Below are 22,370 nucleotides of genomic sequence, written 5' to 3' on the forward strand. Positions count from 1 at the left end.
TTGAGGGCATCACTGGGTTGGTTCGGGGTGGAAAGAAAAAGTTGGGTATCATCAGTGTACTGATGATACCCCACCCCGAAACCACGAATGATCTCACCCAGCGGCTTCATATAGATGTTGAACAGGAGGGGCGAGAGAACCGACCCCTGAGGAACTCCACAAATGAGAGGCCTCGGGGCGGATCTCTGCCCTCCCATTAAGATTTCCTGGATTGCAAATGCTGCCCCCTTCCCCTCCAGGGCCCACTCTGGGGTCATACTTGATGTCAAATTTGAAAGCCAGGTGGGCATATCAGGAAGTGGAAAGGCCCTACTTGAGCAAATCCAAGTCTCATGCCAAATCAGGCTTCTCACCTATAAGATGAGGGGAGTCTGTTACAAATTAATATGACATTTAAAAACACTATTCAAAGAGTAGGACCACTGAGGATCCAGTGATCCGGCATTAGGACTAGCAGCCTGAAGGTGGAATTGTTATCAAATACTGACTCCTTACTGGTGTGTTGCCCACTTCTAGATTGTCACCACCTCTCTTCCCCCCTCTTCCCATCACCATTCTGATACTACAACCCATCCTATCTCCTCCATCAATTGCTTCCTCAAGTCTTGGGAACCATCTATTATATAATTATATATGTGATTATATAATCATCTCCACAATAAACAATTACAGCCAACTATTAGTGCTTAGCATCTCTCCAATCTTTCCTTCTGCTGCAGCACATTTAGCAGTTGCAGGAAACATCAAGTGGCTGCAAAGGCCACGCCACACATTCCTCATACCATTTGCTAAGGGCTTGAGCTGCTTGTTTAATCTCCTAGTACACAGAGCCAGGACAAGATCTTAGAACTGCAACAAAGAGTCCCATAGACAATCCCACAGGAAGTCCAGCAGGCAAATGTAATATTAGCATTAAAGATTTGTTGGGGAGATGAATGTACATGTTCTTTTATCAATAGAATTGCACTGTTGAGTGAGGACCTGAACAATTTGCAGCCAATTCACAATTGTATGATGAAACTAAAAATATGTGTCTGAAAACTAATCAAACCAAAGGAAATGGAGTGAAAGAACAAGTGAATGAATTTGTGACAAATTTCTAAATATGGGGAAATGATGAAGAGATTTTAAAATTTACAAATGCTGGGGCAGGAGATTATCCCTTAACAATCTCTCATTCAAGTGACTGTTCAAACTTAAAGGCACTGAATGAGTAATACTTACATTGATCACAATGTCCCCATGGTCATGTTATTTATTATTTATTTTATTATTTATTGTTATTTTATTGCATTTCTTTGCTCTGCTATTTGCATTTTGCCTGTGCCTTACCCACATATACAGGAAGTCAAACTTTACCAAAATATTCCCATGTGGGGTCTTTCTGGAGACTTGTTGCTACGTTGGTTGTACAACTCAATTGTATCCAGAAACTTATTTATTAAATCTTCATAGGGCAGAAATGGCTTTCTCTACTTTTTGTTTCACCTTCCTTTGCATACAACTCAACTTACAACTATAATTGAGTCTGCTAATTATGGTGGTAAATCATTATGGCCATAGAAGGTCATCATGTGATCAAACCAGATTTTATATTGTTTGCAGTGAGTCAAGCAATTGCTATGGTCATAAAACAAACCCATTGTACACTATGGGGTGGGTTTCCCCCCCCCAGAAATTGGAAGTAAATGCCAGTTTCTGAAAAAATGTCATAAATTGTGGTCATGTAACGCTACAGATTGCTGTAAATGGTGGCCGGTTGCCGAGCACCCAAAATGTGGTCACGTGACCCAGGTGGGACCAGATATCATAACTTTGAAACTGAATCATAAGCAGTTTCGGGGGTGGGGGGGGGGGTGGATGTCCATTGTAAGTTTAAACAATCGCTAAGCAACCAGTCATAAGTCAAGGACTGCATATATCCAGACTCCTCTTTCTTGCCTCCTCTTTCTTGCCCTGACCTTCTTTGTCATTTGTTTTAGAAAAATGTCTGCTACAAGTCAGTTTGCTTATTTCTATACCAGCAATAGCAATCTGAATAGAATATATTTAGAAGCTATGTTAATGATAATATCTTTGAGCTAGTTTCATCTTTAATAAAGCAATCTTTAAACTCTGAAATTAAATTGTTATTTTTTTAAACAATTACTTATTTTCATTGACCCTTGACTGCACAGTAAACATTCACCTTGTTGGTAATTTAAAAAAATGGGATAGATTATTTTTTCAATAATAAAGATAACAGATATGTTTAAACAAATTATTTCCTAAAAGCAGTATTTTTGCGTTGCTCATTATATACCTGTTCCAATTCTTCTTTCACATTCTTTTCTTGTTCTATGCCGATTTGTTTTAATTCAGTATTTTTTCTCTTCAGTTCTTCTATTTCTTCTTGTTGACTAGAAATGGATTGCATCTCAAGCTGAAGACAACCCAGGTCATTCTTGTATTCATTCTCTAATAACAAGAGTCGCTCTGCCACCTCTGTTTCTACCTGACATGCAGCATCTTGAGCACTTTGTAGACGAATTTTAGTAATTTCTGAAAATGATAAAATGTTTTAAAGCACAGAAAAGAGGGTTTGACAGACCAGCAGTCCCCAATCCTTTTGGCTCTATGGACCGGTAGAGGTGGCAGTGATAGAAGGGGAGGCAATGATTTCACATGTGCAACTTAATTCTGTGCATGGGCAAATAAAGCTTCACATGCTTACCCATCACTTACGTAAAGTGGTTCCCAAAGGCCTGGGGGTTGACTGTCATTGATACCTTCTCTTGTGAATTCTGAGAAACTGTTTTATCACTTCTACTATGATGCAGTTATAAATCATTCATAAACCTAATTCTCTGATAAGAGACAAATGTCAACCCACATGGAATAGCTGGAAAATATTGGTTCTGTCCCAATGAAAGCCAATCTAGAAAAGTAATATTTCTGCAAGCTTAAGAGAGAGACAGTACAGAAGACATATGTATCTAAACGTATGCTGAAATTCTAGAGATGGGTTTAATAGAGGTCTTATTGCCTAAGCAATAAATCAGGAACACAATATTCTATTTTTTATATCCTCCCTTCATTATTTTTATAAATAACTCAAGGCAGTGAACATACGTAATACTCCTTCCTTCTACCATTTCCCCCACAACAACTACCCTGTGAGGTGAATTGGGCTGAGAGAGTGTAACTGGCCCAAGGTCACCCAGCTGGCTACTAAGAATTACAGTAAAGTTTATAAAAGGTTTCATAAATTTTTTTGCTCTAAACAATATAACCAGGTAATTCAACCATTTAGTTGCTGGGTTATCAAATTACACATGCTAAAATATTTTAATACATTTTTTCAATTATGTATGTAACTACATTACAGATATAAGGTTTACCAATCGTAAATACAAGATTGAATGATACTAACCCCCTCCAAAAAAAGGTAGATTTTAAGATTTTTTTTCAAAATTACGGTTTTATGCAGCAGTTTTAAAGATTTATAACAGCAACAAAAAATCTTGTGAAGTTTAGAGGCTGGTGAATATATTATGGTATATATTTCTCAATACATTAGAATAGCAGAGGATGAGGAAGAACTATTCTCTGCCAGTTCTGTACTTAAGCCATTAGTTGTGTTTTTAAATCATTAGTGTTTTATCTCTTTAATTCTTCAGAGGTTTTATTTTCTTTTAAGCAAGCAAAATCTCAATATAAAAAGTACTATATCCCAAAACTGCTACGAGGAACCTTTGTTTGCTCCCAAATAAAATATTCATTGTAAAATACATATTTAATCTTAATAATTAACAGCTACAGGTAGTCCTGGCCAAACAACCATGAAGGGATTTACAACCTATGCCCAAAGTTACAACTGTTGCAGCAGACCTGAGATCACATGATTGTAATTAGGACATTTGGCAACCCACTCACACTTACGATGCATTACCAAGCTTGCTACAGTCATGTGATCACTGTTTGCAATCTTTCCTGCAGGTTTCCCCAGAAAGCCACTTTTCTCTCCACAAAAGATCACTCCCATCCTTTTTTAAGCAATGTATCTGCTCTATGAGGGCGGAGGGTGGGAGAAGACACCAAGCAATTTCTGTAAGCTATCTTTCCTTTCTCCCATTGCACAGTGGAGAGATTAAAGAGGAAGGCATTACAAAGGGTGGGCAGGGACTCTGCACTCTGCAAGGGGGGGGGAGAAAGAAAAACAGGTCAGACACAGGACAACAAAAAATTATTATAATGGCAATCATGTGAGCAAAGGCCACTGCAAAGGTCATAAATGTGAGAACTGGTTGTAAAATTATTTCTTCAGCATCGTCATAACTTCAACTGGTTGCTGAACAAGCCAGACAATAAGTGAGCTCTTCCTGTACAATATATGACTACTGGCTAAGTGGATAATCATTTATTTAACTTTGACATTTGATGTAAAATGTGCCCATTTAGAGGTTTTTCTTCTAAATCTGTTACAAGTCAGGACATTTAAAATACCCAGTTTGCTTATGAGACAGTGTCTTTTTACCTTTGAGGTGTTCATCTGAAATTTTGGCACGGAGCTGTTCAAGATGTAAACAATGTTTCCTTTTCAGTTGTTCTATTTCAGAAGTATATCTATCTGAGAGCTCCAATTTCAGCTTTATAATATTCTCTTGGTATTGGAGTGTGAGAGTAGATCTTAATAGCTCAATCTCGTGTAAATGTTTTTTATTCAAACGCCATTGTAAAGAACAAAGTTCTTCCTAAAGTGAACATGTAAGAGAAATGCATTAAGTCTAGGAAATTTGAATTTTTATCTAATTTAACTGTTTTGCACAATTTTATACATCACAACAATTTATACTCTTGGTTAAAGTGCAATATTATACTACAATATGCAGATGACATTTTAGCAACATCACAATCAGGCTGAGAAATCTAAATCTTCATAAAGAAAATGAGAACTGAACAAGTGTTAAATATAGCATTGGTTTTAACAACTGGAATATCAATGCCAACAAAGTCAAGGTGCAGAAATGAATAAAATAATTCAAGGAAAAAAGGTTAATTGTTGATTTTAGAACGTAAGTTAAAGTAGTTAAACTGATAAATTCATATAGTAAATTATCTTTTTTAAAAGCAGGTAAAAAGGAAAAAATGTCTTTGGAGCAGCTTAAAGTGGTAAAATGATGTATTTATTTTTTTCAATTTTTTTCTTTTTTCCCTGTGAATAAAATATCTCCTTCCCTCCCCTCGAGCTGGGTAGTTTAAAACCACAGAATTTTAATCAAGCAGAAGGAAATGACTTTTCACATCACATTTAAGTTAAAAATGGATTGCTAAGGGCTGTCCAATAACAAATAGAAAGAGAATTCAAAGAGAATTCAATTCAGCCATTCAACACAGCTCAGGAAGAAAGTGGCTTGCTCTACTTTCCTAATTGCTCTGGAAAGATCTACTGCAATCCACAGCTTGCTTGAGGAAGCAGAGAAGGCCATTCTGTTCCTGGGCCATGTGACATGACCCATACAATTCAGTGCAGCCTCCCCCAAAATGGTGGCTTAGGAACAGAGTGGCTTGTCCTCCTTTCCTAACCCAAGCTTTGTAGATCTTTGAAAGCTAAGTGGTGATGGATGATGCAGGGTGAGGAGGGTCTGGGGTCCGATAGGGTGGGAAGCAGGCCCACTCTAAAGGGTGGGAAGCAGAGCACAGGATGCCTTAGCAGGTAGGGGAGGCCTCTGGAAGCCTGGCACATGGGCTGTGCTAGTTCTCCCAGACCTTCCCCTGCACATGTTTAATGATTGCATTGGGAAGAGTAGGGATGGGGACCATAAGTGAGATGATCACATGGGCGCTTTACTTAATGGCTGTCGCAACATCTCACTCTCAATGGGCAAGTTCCATCAAAGTTATTAGTCGAATACTATCTGTAATTCAACTGTCGATTATTCAACCTAACCATTTAAAACAAAAACAAGAACACTCTTTTTCCAACTTCAGTAGTAGGCTGTCTGCAAGTGGGAAGCTCCACTATAAGGATATGTTCTCAGTAAATCATACCCTTGGCATTTTTACACTGTAACAGGTGGTATGGAGGAGCTAAATAACTTCCAAATACTATTTATTGCTTGGTAACTGACCTTATAGTGCTCCAATTGCTGAGTTAGCTGTTCAAACAACTCCAATCTCTCTTTTTCTGTCATTTCTTCCAATAGCGTAATAGAAGGGCTGTATAAAATATATGGAATAATTCAGAAAAATAACTTTAGCTAGTATTAAGAACAGAATAATTTAAATTTTCTGAATTACAATCCTCACATATGTATCAATATTGTAACCTATGATGAATAAAATATGAGCATGAAGTAAAGCTGTATGGATTTCCTAATTCATGTTCATTTATCATAGTTTAGAAGTTAGTAATATACAACTCATTTTACACTAAGTGTTCAGTAAAATTCTAATATTCCAATATCTGTAATATACGGGAATAACTGCTCAAGAGTCACGTGAACAGTTACTCTTGTATAAACTGGAAGTCATAGTACCTTTCCCTATGGCTAGCTAAAAAGTTTTCTTTAACAAGAAATTAAGATAATTATTATATTCATCCTAAACTAGGATTTAAGGCTTACTGAGGTGGAACCAATAGCAGGATAGCAATATTAAATTATTAGCTTAACCCAAATTCTGTATCTTGAGATTTTTCCATCTCCTCTTCTATGGAATAATCTTTTACTTCTTGCAATCTCTGATGCAACATTGTTAATTCTTCTCTGTAATTTTCTTCCACAGACTTTAATTTCTGTTCAAAATAAAGCCTTAGTTGTTCCAACTCAGTTTCATGTGCAGTCTTTTTTTTATCCCATTTAAGTTGAAAATCTTTTTTCAGATACTCCAGTTCTTCCACATGTGAGGTACGAGCAAGCAGCTGTATTTTCAGTTCTGAGGGGTAAAAAATAATACTGTTTACTTTAAATATATTAATTCAGCTGAATGTTTTTTTAAAAAATGCAACTCCCATATTATTAAGGGTTCAATACTGAAAAAAATGGGACTTAATTCTGAACATGGAGATCTCATTACAAAAACATGCATTTCCACTCTATGCACATCTATGCAAAAGATCTCATGGAATTCAGTAGGATATTGTACACTCTTATATCTATCTATAGGATTGCATCATATTATAAATTTATACAATTTACTCAGCTGGCCCTCTGATTGAAAAAAAATATATGACAAACAAATTAAATAAAGTCATCCTCATTCTACCTTGCCAATCTAAATTTTACAGGATGTTGTGATTGCTTAATCAACTCACGTCAGTGGTCTACATAGGAAATGGATATGGCAGTAGTTTTATCTTATTCATTAGACATATATGGCTGTCAGTTTACAAAGATTCAAGTCAGCTTTTTAGACACACCTTAGATCCCAAAGGATAACACAACATTCATTTTTAATTGTCCTTTTTTCATTTCTTCATTTATCAGGGCAGAGGCCTGCAATGCTTTCTGGGCAAAGAATCACACTTTTTCTTTCCACAATACAGCTAGATTGCACTGCACAAAATGATGGGACCAAAACAAGAACTAAAGTCATGGTTGTCCCAAAGGTGCTTTTCCACGAGGCAACTGGACTTTCTTTTTTCTCTTTGAAGACATTTTGTTTCTCATCCAAGAAGCTTCTTCAGCTCATCCAAGAGGCTTCAGAGCTGAAGAAATTTCTTAGGTGAGAAGCAAAACATCTTCTAAGAGAAAAAAAAAGTCCAGTTGCCTCGTGAAAAAGCACCTTTGGGACAAAAAAGTGACTTATGACCATTTCTCACACTTACAACCATCCAGCATCTCCATGGTCACATGATCAAAATTCAAACGGTTGACTCATATTTATGAGGTTTACATCCCACCAGGCTCAAGGTTGACTCAGCCTTCCATCCTTCCGAGGTAAGTAAAATGAGGACCCAGATTGTTGGGGGCAATTAAGCTGACTTTGTAATAATGCCGCTTGGGGTATGTGTGAAAGCCCTAATAAGCAGGCATATACATAGAATGAAGGCTACTGCTAAGCTTGTAAGCCGCCCTGAGTCTTCGGAGAAGGGCGGGATATAAATGGAATTAAAATAAATAAATAAATAAATAAATAAATAAATAAATAAATAAATAAATAAATAAATGACAGTTGCACTGTCCCAAGGTCATGCAATCACCTTTTGTGATCATCTGACAAGCTAAGTCAATGGGGAAATCGATTCACTTAACAAGTCTGTTACTAACTTAATAACGGCAGTGATTCACTTAACAACTGTGGCAAAAAAGGTTGTAAAATGGGGCAAAACGTGTTTAACAACTGCCTCATTTAGCAACAGAAATCCTGGGCTCAATTGTGGTTGTGAGTCAAGGACTACCTGTACTTCAGATGCTGTATAGAAAGTTACTGGAATTGCACTTTAGGTCCTTCATATTATTTGGACAAATACTAGATTTTGGGATCTCAGACACAAATGCTTAATACCACACACTTCTTGCATCGATTCTATTCTATCAAATTAAGTTTTTGATGTAAATCAAAATAATGCCACAATTAATCCATCTGTGAAGACTGTCCAATTAACTTTCTTAGGAGAATTCCCTATCTATGGAAATATTCCTGAATAGGTTTGCTTTGTGTAATTACAGCAACAAGTGCTCTTTAAGAGGTGAAACATAACTAAGCGAGGCTACCAAAGATTGATTTTGAGTAAATGGGAAAAATGTGTATGAGAAACAATGATCCTCCCTGACTTCAGATCACTCAGGCCTATAGAGATCAAATACCGTTACTATAGGAACGACAGATGCTGAAGCTGAAGCTCAAATACTTTGGCTGCCTAATGAGAAGAGAGGACTCATTGGAAAAGACCCTGATGTTGGGAAATATTGAAAGCAAAAGAAGAAGGGGAGAGATTGAAAGCAAGAGGAGAAGGGGAGAGCAGAGGATGAGATGGTTAGATAGTAACACTGACCAATGAACATGAATTTAGGCAAACCCCAGGAGATTGGAGGACAGGGGAGCCTGGTGTGATACGGTCGAATTGTGAAGAGTCAGTCAGGACTTAGGAACTGAACCACAATCATTACTGTGAACTGAAATTAAAAAATTTACAAGTGAGTTTGTGATACATATGTCCCATACTTTTGAACATGAAAAATTATGTCTATTTCCAAAAATGAAATTTAAAATGCTGTTAATAATATAATTTAAAGGACGACTTCCGATTTGCCAGCACGGCCACTTGGAAGGCAAGCTTGTCTTCCACGTCCGATTTTGCATCGCTGGGGGACCCTGGAAAGGGTTGAAAGTCGCCCTGTAGGGGCAACCAGCAAGGAGGGATCGCGGAAGCTTTTCCACTCTATCCAGTGCAGCCCTCCCAACCAGTGGACGAAAGACTGGCCATAGCAATATGGCTCATCAATAGGCTGCAGACAGCCGAAGTCACACTTACCACCAAGCACCTACAAAGCAGTGCGGAAGAGACTGGGTGAGGTCTGAACCTCTCTTTAATCCTAATTATTTTTCTACCTGTATAAGCTGCCCAAAGTATTTCCCCCCCTGTGGAGAGAGGGAAGGGAAACTCTATCCTACCCTGTAATAGCCGCGACTGACTATCCAGGGGAGTTTAAAACATTAAAAGAATAATCTGATTCTAACTGGACTTTTACTTTTCTAAAGCTTGAGGAGTAAAAGATTCTTTATTTTTATTGAAGATTTGGGTTTTTATCTACAAAAAAGAAGCAAAATCAGGAAAAGGATTACAAAATTTGGACAATAAAAAAATTCCTAAATGGTAAGGGTGACACCTTGTGGCTAAACCTGATATTACAACCTGTTATTGCCTAACAGAGACTTGGCTTGCAGCCCAGACTATAGATAAATTCTGTAACCTTGGCAGATATCAGCTGTGAGAAGCCCAGCTGTGTTCCATACTCAGTGACAAGATTACTCTTATTCTTTGATTGTAAAGCTTTTAATTTAACACACTATTAAGAAAATATGGCTGAAGATCAGGAACAGATTCTTTTTATGATGAAAGCAATTCTTAAAACTATTATTACAGCTATTGATGAAATAAAAGGCTACAAAGAACAAGATGTCAGCCTAGATATAGAAATGCAAACTTTGACTACAACTAAAGAATCAACTACACAGGATATAATAGAAGTGGAACAATTAAATACTATTACAGAAGATTTAATTGAACAACAAATAGCTAAGGGAAAAGCAGGAAGAGACTGATAATATTGAAAACGGAAAAGATTTTCTACACAAACCAGAAGAAGCCTGAGGACCAAGAAGAAGAACAGACTGAAGGGAAGATAAATATTTCAGGACAACTACATCGAGATGGAAAAAGAGAGACGATTTGTTAGTACTTCCAAAAAATGGTGATTGGATGCCATCTTTTATTTCAAATAATACATATAACAGAGGGAGATCCATTTGATGATTTAAAAGCATGGAGATGGAAGGCAAGTTGGCAAAGAAAGAAAGCTAGAATACGGCTGGAGAAAATTGGGGTTTTGACTCAGTGAAGATTAAAAGAGAATATACTCAAATAGATAAGATGTATACTTTGAATACTATATTTTGTTATGAACTGAGATGAAGAAAATTTTGATTATTTAGAACTTGGAAGTATAAATATTAAAAGTTAAAATTGAATATTGATTTGTCTACAAAGATTGAATGTAAAAGTAATTAAGACATATATAAGCTAAAAATCTATGGATAAATGTAATAAACGTGTCTTTATTTAGCTGATATAATAAGAATTGTATTAGCCTAAATATGAGATAGTAGACATTAAGAAAAAAAGAGAGGAAGTATTTGATGTTGAAACAAGAGAAATTTTTATTACTAAGGTTTAGATATTTGGAAATTAATAGGAAATAAGAATGCCATATTGCAAATTAATTAGATGATGTAAGATGGTGAGAAATAGAATACGTTTGAATAGATGTGTATCCTGAATATTAGACTTTGTGATGAATTTGATAAAGGGAATTTTGGTTACTCAAAATTTGGAAATTATAAACAACAAATGTTAAATTCAAATATTAATGGGAAACTTAAAATTGGGAAAACTAATTAGGACATTGATTGTCTATGAAGACTGAATGTTAAAATAACTAGGATATGTATAAGCTAAAAATTATTGATAAATGTAAGAATGTTTTTTTAATTGACATAATAAGAACTGTATTAGTTTAAAAATGAGACAGTAAATACTAAGAGGAAAAGAGAGGCAATATTTAATATGGTATTTTGAGATTTGTATTAAAGATATCTGTATATCATTGAATTATGAGTTAACCCAGCCGCCATATTGCTTTTTAAATACTTAAATGTAAAATTAGAAAATCAATAAAACCTTTAAAAAAGCAATTTATCAGCAAAGGCGATTTACTGATATTAAATGCACAGTAAAATGAAATATTTGAAACAAAATTATGAATTTTAAAGCTAGCATTCATTTTCTGTAATGAGATTTTTTAAAAAATGCAATACATGGCATATTCAAAATAAAAACAAAATATAATTTAAAGGAATCTATTAATGATTCCTTTTCTAAGTATATATATATATATGACACTAAAAAAATCATTCCTTTAATATGATATTGGTAAACATAAAGCAAAATACATTTACTAAATTATAGCAAATTTAATTACAATTTACAATTTCCCAATTTTAAACCTACCACTTAATTCTTGCCGACTTGCCCGTGCACCATCCAATTGTGAACAAAGTTGTGATATTTCTTCTTCTGATTCTGCCTTTAGTTTCTGTATCTATAGAAGTCATAGTAAGTTACCACATCATGGTCAGTTTTTACATTAACATGTTACTATATGAATTGTGGAACTATTATTAAGGAGGAAGCTGAAGAATCAATTGGAAAGAAATGCCACTTTCATTTGGATCACCATATGTACAGTACATAAATGAAGAATATTAATATTTGATAACACTTTAGATATAGAAAGTTAGTGGAAATATACTTTTTCTTATCCATTATTATATGAAGAAATATCAGAATCTGATTTATCACCAACACAGATGCTTAAAATCATACTCCTTTTGCAATTATTCTATCAAGTTTTTGTTGTATATCGTAACTATGTTGTGAATTATCAAAGCAATAAAAATAAATATATTTTTGCAAGGCACCTATCTCAAAAAATGAAATAAGGCCCACTCTAGTGATTACTTGCAGAGACCACCCGACAAGGATATACCAGAGTATGACAGATTAGGAAATTTAAATAAAATTCAAAAGACAATGGAAAACTATTTCACAATGTTGCTGAGACACTAGTGATATCAGAACCCTTTTGGTGGTGGTGGTGGTGGTATTTTACTAGATGGGGTTTCCCCCCCCTCTGCAGGTTCTGCCATGCTCCTGGGGGAGGGGGAAGCCTTTGGGGAATTGCTATGTATCTTGTCCTCTCCGCTTCCTCTATCTGCTTGCTCTTTGAACTGTTCTCCCCTTGATGTCAAACTGGGGTGAGAAAGGAATGTGCCTCTGGCCATCTGGCTTATCTCTCGCTGTGGAAAAGATGCAAAGAACCAACAAAATTTTTACAGCCTTGGGAAAGGAGTCTTATCAGCCTTGTTCCCACAGCGGACTGGGTGATTGGCCCGTTTGAACTCACCTGATGAACTATTGGGGTGGGGTTTGCTTTTTGCTCCTTTAACCTATTGATTTGAGCAGGGAAACCCTCAGATCCTGCCTTCTATGCCTGCTGTCAACTTCTCCTAATAAAAGTTCCTTTTGGGATGAATCTGTTCCAAGAGTTCTGCTTTCTTGGGAAGAGGTTTTGAAGTGGGTCCTTACAGTTGAGCTAGGAGCTTTAAATGTACATAGAGATACCTATTAAGAACACTAACGCTAAAATATCTTCTTCCACAGCTCTAAAGAATCTGAAATAGCTTAAACTCCTTGACATTATAGACTAGTGGCCCCCAACGTTTTGGGCACCAGGGACCTGTTCTGTGGAGAGAGGTTTTTCCGTGGACCGGAGTGGGCGTGGTTTCATGTGCTGCCTGCATCCTGTGGGTGGAGCTTCACTTGTTTTTGCAGATCAATTTCTAGCATGCTGAAGACTGGTGCCAATCCACAAACCAGGGATTGGGGACCACTGTTATAGACAGTAATAAGTTGCAACCGAGAAGTGAATTTATAAGTTTTGTCCGAGCAGATTTTTATACACAGAAAGGACAGAATGCTTCTTCACTTTATGGTTTTGTGTTGCAGTAAGGCATAATTCTATACAACTTTTTAGAATTCTGACTCCCAAAAGGATTTGTCTTTATCAAATACTATGTGCCTAATGCATATTTACCTCCTGCTGCAACTCTTCTACTTGTTTCTTGTTTTGTTCTTTTATATCTTGCATTTCTTTTTCATGCTCGCTCTGCAGTTTTTTCATGGCTAGATGGTATTTATTTTCTAGATTTTGATGTTCCACTACAAAATAATGTTGAGTTCTGTTATGAACATTCTTGAATTATAAAAATCAAAATGAACACCTTTTGCCCATGAGATAAAGTGCCTCTTTTGAAATGACTTGCTGAAACTACCTTTTCTGGTATCAGAAATAGAGAAGTAGAGAATTCTGAAGAGATGTAGGAAAAAAGGAGTGAATTTGATGGTCTGCTTAGTTTGCACGATTTTATTTAACTTTTAAAAAACAAATCATTGAAATATTTGGAGCAATCCAAAACCAGAAAAGGCTATAACAGAAAGATTTACATGTTTGTCTGTGTAATAGACAATGTGTGTGTAATAGCTAGATATAATAGAAAGAAATGGGAAATTGCTATGTCAAGCATCTTTTCCAGAGTACTACATAACATATAGATGAACCACACCAGGAAAAAATAACAAAAGGCAAAAGGGATAGCAGTTAAAGATAATGATTAGCAGTTTAGGTACAAAATGATCTAAACTTGGATAGCTTTTCTAGAATGGAAATATATGGAGATGAAAGAGATCAGGTAACAGCTGGTAGACAGAACACATTTAAATATAATGTAAAAACAGTGAAACAAGCCACATAAAATACAATAATAAAATGACCCTAGCAAGAAATTTGCATGAAATAAAAACATGTTTTTCCCCCACTTGTTTCAAATTGACTATGTTGCAATGTAGAAAATTTAAAAGAACATTACAATACTACATTACTTTGGAACAAAATTGACAGAGAAAAAGTGAGGATTTGACCCAATACCAAGGATAAAGAGCTAATCCTCTCATCAATTTTCTTCACTAAATATTTAATCATCCTTATTCAGATCTGCATGGGGCACTCAAAACAATACAATCAGAAATATTAAATATCTTGTTTTCAGTTGAGCATATGAGCTTATGAGATCTTACATATTCTTTGCTATAAGCCACGGGGGTCAAACTCGATTGCGTTACATGAATTATCGCAACATTTTTTGCCTTTGCAGAGCTGGGGTGGGCTGCCAGTTTGACACCCCTGCTATAAGCCAAGCCCCTGCTTCTGTAGAGATTATCATCTCCCAGAAACTCCACTGCAATCAGTGCTGCTGTTTCTTGAAAGGAGGAAAGATACTTAATATTAAATCTAGGTACATTACTAAATACTGTCCAGGACATGGACATGGTGTTCAAGAGAAAACTGAAATTGGAGATTCTTTAGAACTACTTGCAGAAGATGATAGTGATAGTGTAAGGATTATAGCAAACCTCACATTATCACTTTTCCTACCAGTGCAGAAGGCTAAGCAAATCTTGATTACTTGAGACAAAGAAAAAAGCAACATTATCTAATATAGAACATCTAGTATTGATTCTGATAATTACTTTTTTAGTTCCTAGTTATTTAAGACTTAACAAATTTCACATCACTCTGTAAGCCAATTCTTCAGTTTTGAAAAACATATACTTCAAAATAAATGAAGTCTACTTTGTATCGAAAACAGTAACAAGCATCTTCTTGTTTTAATGCTACAATAAAATCCTTTATCTTGCTGATTTCTTAACCTCTCTGGGGAGCACAGAGATATTGGAAAGAAAATTATTCCCAAAATGAAGTGCTTACTTTCAGCTTGTCTTTTTTCAAAAGAGAGCATTTCCATTTTTTTCTTTAATTCCTCAGTTTCTGCTGTTAAGTTTTGTTTCAGCTTGTTCAATTCAGTCTGATGTTTTAAACTGACATCTGCATTCGAGGCCCATTCCTTTTTAAGATTCTAAAAGAAAATTAAATTTCATAATTAAAATGCCATTACCTTAATAAAACTTTTTTCCAAATTGGACTCTTTCTAACTTTAGTAACTCTTCTACTCTGTCTCATCTACTGCACTGTAAGACTTCACAAAAATTGAATAGGATTCTATCGCAAGGCCTGTATCAAGACACGAAACCTACCTTTTTTCCCCCAAAAACACTAACATCTTACTAATCATCTCAGGATTCTTCAAGCACCTCTGAAATCTGTTTCCTAAAGGGAAACACAGAACTCTGAATACATCCTTAACTAGGTGACCTTAGGAAGACTGGTATTGGCAATTTCACTCCTATACTTGCCTCTAAGAGTATTTTGAGAGAACTGAAACAGCAACATTTGTCACTCTTCTCAGCACTGTTGCCCTGTCCTGTTTACATACACATACCGTTTCTTCCATGCCTTTAATAGTTATTTGTTTTCTGTACTCTAAGGCAGAAGAACCCAGAGTTATACAGACGGTAATGGTTCCGTTACTGATCACCAACCTATAAGCTATTGAAAAATGTAATAACCCAAGTAGTAGCTAGGATGCAGACAGGCATTAGAAATGAGAACACACAGACCTTATTGACATCTCAAAATTATATATATAAAACCTGTTTTTAATTAGCATATTCATATCAGATTCTGAACAATATTAAAACAGATGTTTTAAAAGATAGAAATGTGATTTAATAAAAGTAACAAATTACATGCAATACCTCCAAAATGTGAAAATGTCTCTTCTCCATTTCCAGACTTATTTTCTCCTTCATTTCATCTGCAAAATGAAATGGAACAGAATGGGACTGACATATAGGTTCAAATGAATATGTTTTAAAATTTGGTAGTGAAAGCACATTCTTCATTAATTTTGAAAGTATTTTTTGCACATCATTGTTGAAATTCCCTCCTTCAGCTTGTACAAAATAGTCAGAATATTACAAAGTTTTATTACATTTAATTTAATTTTTAATTTTTTAAAATTTTACTGGCAACTCATTTTTTATTTCATTTTAATTTCACTCTGAATATACTGTATGACTATGATCCATTATTACTGTACTTGGGAATAATTTTGCTTCCAATTTATTGCTTCAGTAATAAATCAGCTCATCAAAAAAAATTGCTGTCTTATTAATCATAGAGTTGGAATCTATAAATTGTATACCCATGTGAAGTTGATGTTTCAAAACCATTTCTTCCTTTTCTTTCTGATTCTGTTTGTTTATATGTTCCAATTCAAGATGGTATCGACTTTGCAGAACTGCAATTTCTTGAGCATGCTTATCATTAAGCATTTCACGTAGCTCCATTAGGGCAGTTTCCTTCTCCTTTGTCAGATTCATTTGCATTAGCTCCATCTGAGATGTGTATATGTTATTTGAAGTTAGTCTTAAGGCTTCCAGTTTAAGATTATCTGGAACCTACAAATTAAAAAGATAGTATATGAACAAATATGCTTTATTATAATTATTATCAGTTTCTCACAATATTAGAGTTCCAATGCTATGCTCCTTGAAATCAAGCTGCTACTAAAAGCAGAAGATATATTAGGTTTATATGAGGTTTTGAGAGCAGCATGCCATTTCCTCACAGCTTGGTTTCTTAACTAATGCGAGTATAACATCATATTGGCACAAATTAAAAACACTATTAGTTGCAATCAGTGGGGACTTAAGATCTGCAAAAGCCAAGGACTTTATTATTCTATTGAATACTGTACCTCAGCTTGCTGCAGCTCCTCTTGAAGCGTAACTTCCACTTTTTGTTGCAAGTCTTCTAATAATTGCTGTTGTTCCTCCATCAGTTTAGCATGTAAGTTTTTGTCCTCATCTTGACACTTAAAAAATTCACCTATGTCATAATTCTGTTCTTGTTCCTGAATCTAAAGAGAAGTAAAATGCATTACATTATTTATACATATACACAAGAACATTAATATGATAACCAGATTTCAATCCTTTTCTTAAAAAAATGAGTTTTCTTCATCAGCTTAGTATGCTTTGACTGTTTGGAGTTGGTCATTTTTCCTGCTGATTTTAAATAAGTTGGATCAGCAATGCACACTGTTGTACTGCTATTTGAAATCACTAAGTTATCCAGATACAGTTTCACTCTTCTGATAACAGCATAAAGGATTATTAAAGTGTACATTACTTTTTTCTCCAAGATTACAACAGTTTGATTTGTATGATTTGCATAACTACACTAAGATTTAGCATTTCTTTGCTATAACTAGATGTTTAGCATCAAGTTATGTCCCATCTGTTAGTAAAACTTTCTGCTATAGTTTCAAAGTATTCTGAAATCTTACAGAAATCTAACTTCAACTATTCCCTTTTTCTTTAGTTAGAGATTAATTTTAAGATGTTTATCTTCATTTGAATGAATGAATGAACCTTTATTGTCAAAGTACAACCTGTATACACTGAGATTGGCTGAGCCTCCCTTTGTGCCCCCCCCAATTTACAGTGACAACAAGCCCACCATCTTGTTACACCATGTGAACTAATTTCCCTGGTTTTCTGGATTATCCTTGCTAAATCAGTTTAAAGGAAATCTTGCTTTTTGATATTTACTGCTTTAAAGTACTCAGTGAATATAATAGTTTGTGTGTAATATAAGCAACTGGAGCGACACACTATGGCCAATGTAGTGTAGTCTGTTTGTAACTTTTAAAAGTATATTAATCCAATTTCAGGGCCTTTTCCCTCTAAAATATCTCTAATAAAAATAATTGTTTACAATGTTTAATACTTGCTTGTTATATTTATATGCCGCCCGTGAGTCTGGGCAGTTTACAGTTGTTAAAAACATTTGAAAACAGGAAAAGATGGATTGATTATATTCAAAACAAATATGGGACTAGAAAGTTTCAAATAGTATATGAATAATTTTAATAATTATAGATTATTATAATTAGTTTTGTTATAAGGGAGTTAAAGGGTGGAAGGTTTGTTAACGTTGTATTAGACATTTAGCATATGTTTGCTTAAGATTGCTATATGTAATACCCTGTATTCTGCTTTGGGAAGTCCGGGGGGGGGGGAGGGTTGGTGGGGAGGGTTTTTTTTTCATTACAACTTTGTAAAACTTTTCAATAAAAAAACATTTGAAAACAAACAACGTAAAAACATAAAAACAGCAGAACACACAAAATCAACTGATTCTTCTTTCGGTGCAGGACAGACTGCTTTAAGTGGTGAAGGACTGTCAGCCGCCCCTAATGGCGTAAAGGGAGGTGGGGGAATCACAGAAGGCGTCCTTTGTGAATGAAAGACCAGTTGAAGAAGCAGAACCTCCTAAGAATGCGGGAATTGCTACTGCATTGAGCCGAGCAACCCCCTAAAGGGGGAAGAACCATGCGCCGTGCAGACAGGCGTATCTCACACCCGAGGCGGCGAGAAGGACCCTTCTCCATCCAGCACACCACAGACCTCGGACCCTGCGGATGGAGCCTTCCCCAGGCAGCTCGGAAAAATAAGCGTCTGCGACCACCCCGCCACAGAGCAGCGGAAAGCAACGCACCTCGGGAGGACCGCCAGCAGCCTCTCGAACTCTTGCAGGATCTCCCCCTTCCATGGCCAACGATACTTTGGGCCAGCAACGGTCGCGCAACCCGCTGAAGCCTTCAACTTTCAGCCAATGGGCTCCTTTGACGTCATCCAGCGCCCCTCCCACCCAGGTGCCCTGCGAAGCCTAAGCCAAGCTGCCTCGGCGCCAAGTATTGGAGCGCCGGGAACCAATAAGGAGGCAGCAGCAAGGCGAGACGCTCCAAACTGAGCTCGCGGCCGAGCTTCCGGAACGCGTAACCGCCGAATGGGGAGAAGGCGGTTGTGTATGTGACACACAGAGAACTTGGGAACTCCGAAGCTCTTTTACGGCGGCGGCGGCGGCGAGCTTTCTTGATTTCCATTTTCAAAATTTCGAAACTGCAACGTGCCTAGAGGCCTCTGAAAGAAAGTTATATACTAAATTCATATGAGTCTTTTTCTGCCGACGGTGCACTCGGAAGTCTTTGCCTTCTACGTTTCTATAGTGGTTTTCTGTTTATATTATTTTTTACCCTTGTAAGTCATCCTAGGAGTTGGAAAGAATAGCATTGTGCTACATTTTTTTCGCTATCACAGCTGTAAGGATTCCTAGTTTACAATGGGCGTATTTCACACTCCTCCAATACATTAAATGTTAATAATTGTTCTCTCCAAAAATTGAGTTCTAACTTTATTTTTCTGTATCACACAAGCGGACGGCTCCCCAAAGAAAACTCAACGACCGTAACTTGATCCAGGACGGGTAGGCAAACTTGGCTCTTTTATGACTCGTGGACTTCAATTCCCAGAGTTCCTGAGCCAGCCGTGCTGAGGGAAAAGGGGTTTTCAAGCTGAGTTATGCTGGCTCAGGAATTCTGGGAGTTGAAGTCCGCGAGTCATAAAAGAGCCAAGGTTGCCTACCCCTGATCCAGGAGAACATATTGCGCAGTCTCTGGTTTAGTTTTAAATTTCACTCCCCACCTTCTCTGTCAGAGCTCCATTAATACAGTACAGCGAAGCGAAAACGGATTCCTTCCATGTAGAAGAGCCGCTGGTAACAGGAAGAGGAAAAGGCAGCGGCGTAGATTGTAACTGATGTTTACGAATCAAGCTCTTTTTCTCTGTTTAAGAAAATTCATCTTAAGAAAAACGGACGTTTCTCCTTTCTCCAGCACTAATCAGCAAAAAATGATAACTATAGAGTGGAGCAGCTGCTGCTTCCTTTATGGCTTATTTCTTCCCTGAAAAGACCTGGAATCGACTCTGTTGATTGCACATTTGCAATCACATTTGGCATTGAAGTGTTTGATAGATTTTTCTTACAAATGTGAGATTGGATATGCTACATATCAAGAGTGAGCTTTTTTTGTTTACAGCGCTGAAGCTGCATTCTGCTTCTGTACTAATTGAAATAGTTGATACTATTAGTACTATTTCAATGGCCCTAATAGTAAATTTTTGATAGCACTTTTTAATTGCAAAAATCGGTGATCAAACTATGATTTTGTCTGTCAAAACAGAATTTTAAGTAGGGTTTTGCCATGAAACCAAGGAGAAATTACAGTACTATATTTTATGTAGTGGGTTAAGTCATAGGCAAGGAGCGACACAGCATCAAAGCATCTCTTTATTGTCTCAAGAAAACAGCTGCTCAGCTACAAGTAATGGCCAGTACACATAAGCCCTCAGGTGTTCCTCCAATTACCTGCCTGAATTCTCCCGCCCCAAATACAAATGTTCCCGCTGAAACTGTTGGGACTGACTCTCGCCTCGGCTTGGCAGGAAATGCCTACTTAGCTTCTCCACAACAGACGAGGGTCAATGGCTTGCATCATTACATTCCAGTACATAACACTATATATCTTCCCTGGCAGAGTATACCAGTACTATTGTACTTACTTAGTGGGGGCAAAGTACCTTCAAGTTGCTTTTGACTCCTGGCCACCCTTCAGACAATTCCTTGTGGTTTTCCTGGGCAAGATGTTCAGAACTGGTTTGCTGTTTCCTTCTTGGCTGAGTTTTGTGCTTAGAACAAGTCTAGAATTTTCAGTCTCACTGGCAATCATGATTTCTACAAGTCAGACTACCAATATGTTTTAAACACTATTTCATTGAATTGAACATAACCTTCAGTTCATCCATATATCTTCTCATTATTTCATATCTTCACATATCTAACAGGAGGGGTTAATTAACTAGCTTTGGAACGTAACAAAACTCTTAAGAATTATTGCAATGTGTTTGAATAAAAAGTCTCTGAAGCCAGAGGACTGTAATAATTAATAACTAATCCCAAGCATTTTCCAGGTTCTGTTGAATAAAATTCAAGCCCTGTTGTGGAAACTCCACTGTCTGAAAACTATGTTATAACTTGTATATGAAGATCCATCACCTAAGAACACTGTATAAATGTGAAAAAAATGGAATAGCACCATTTCTGACTGAGAAATGTTATTAAACATTTGTGAACTCATTTCAGATACGTTTTTAAATGTTGCTGGTGAAAGATTATGAATATACAGTACTACTATATATTTTCCCTGGCTGTGTATATATAGTATTGTACTTAAGTTAGTGGGGGAGAAATGTACCTTCAAGTCTTTTTTTACTTCTGCCCACCCAAGGAATTAGGCTAGAAACTGGTAGACTGGTGAGCTCTGGTATCACCCTAGGCACAAAGCCAAATGAATGACCTTGGTTTAGTCACTCCCTCATAGCCCTAGGACAGGGGTCGGCAACCTGAAAAAGGAAAAGAGCCACTGGGAACCGGTTCCATCACACATTAAAAAAAGTGGGTGCTGCGTGTGTGCGTCCATGCACGCGCATGCGCAAAAAAATGTTTTGCGCATGTGCAAAAGGTTTTTCCTTGCACATGCGCGGACGCGTGCGGTTGCCATTTTTTTAAGTGAGATGGAACCGGTTCCCGGTTGCCCGACGGCGATGGCCCGTCTGCAAAGCTGCCGCTTTCGGCAGCTTTGTAGACGGGCCGCGGCAGCTTTCTCAAAGAGCGGCGCCACTGCCCATTCGCGCGGAGGTACGCACGCACCTCTCCAAAGGTTTGGGGAGGTGCGCGCGCACCTCCGCCCGTTCGGGGAGGTGCGCGCGCACCTCTCCAAATGGGCGGTGCCACTCTCCATTTGGAGAGGTGCGCGCGCACCACTGCCCGTTCGAAGAGGTGCGCATGCACCGGGCGGCTGGGAGCCGCAGGAGACAGCTCAAAGAGCCGCATGCGACTCCGGAGCCGCGGGTTGCCGACCCGTGCCCTAGGAAGAAAGCAATGGCAAATCACTGCTGAAAATACCTTAGCAAGAAAACTGCAGGGTTATCCAAGCAGTCACTAGGAGTCAATACTGATTCAAAGGCACACACACACATACACAAAAAATGTAATGGATACATACAATCTCAGATGTGAATGTGCTGACTAGATTTCTAATTAATAATGTAGGAAAGTATTGTAAGGTTTTACACTTAGCCTCACAATTGCCCCAGCCTTACTCAGGAATTTAAGAGAGCCAAAAGAAACTCCTGAGCCGAGGTTTCAGCAAGCAAACAACTTTTATTTTGATCAAAATAGAGT

At 37.1% G+C, this 22,370-nt stretch overlaps 1 protein-coding gene across 5 annotated transcripts in view; it reads right to left on the reverse strand.

Moving 5' to 3' along the window:
* The window catches only part of PCNT (pericentrin), a 111,547-nt gene extending 92,707 nt beyond the window's left edge, over positions 1–18,840 (reverse strand). For all 5 annotated transcript variants that reach the window (XR_014024467.1, XR_014024468.1, XM_081312625.1 and 2 more), the window contains exons 1-11: positions 18,786–18,840; positions 16,981–17,142; positions 16,426–16,681; positions 15,977–16,035; positions 15,090–15,237; positions 13,359–13,483; positions 11,714–11,804; positions 6,654–6,915; positions 6,111–6,198; positions 4,517–4,733; positions 2,303–2,541 (exon numbers count right to left, since the gene is read on the reverse strand). Coding sequence is in view for 3 of the 5 variants with exons in the window: in XM_081312625.1 (XP_081168751.1) it covers positions 2,303–2,541; positions 4,517–4,733; positions 6,111–6,198; positions 6,654–6,915; positions 11,714–11,804; positions 13,359–13,483; positions 15,090–15,237; positions 15,977–16,035; positions 16,426–16,681; positions 16,981–17,142; positions 18,786–18,839 (1,701 nt within the window). In the remaining 2 variants the exon portion in view is untranslated. The remainder of the gene's footprint in view (positions 1–2,302; positions 2,542–4,516; positions 4,734–6,110; positions 6,199–6,653; positions 6,916–11,713; positions 11,805–13,358; positions 13,484–15,089; positions 15,238–15,976; positions 16,036–16,425; positions 16,682–16,980; positions 17,143–18,785) is intronic.
* Positions 18,841–22,370: the final 3,530 nt, after the last annotated feature.

This window comes from Vipera berus, assembly GCF_964194415.1.
Source record: "Vipera berus genome assembly, chromosome: 1".
NCBI classification, from domain to species: domain Eukaryota; kingdom Metazoa; phylum Chordata; class Lepidosauria; order Squamata; family Viperidae; genus Vipera; species Vipera berus.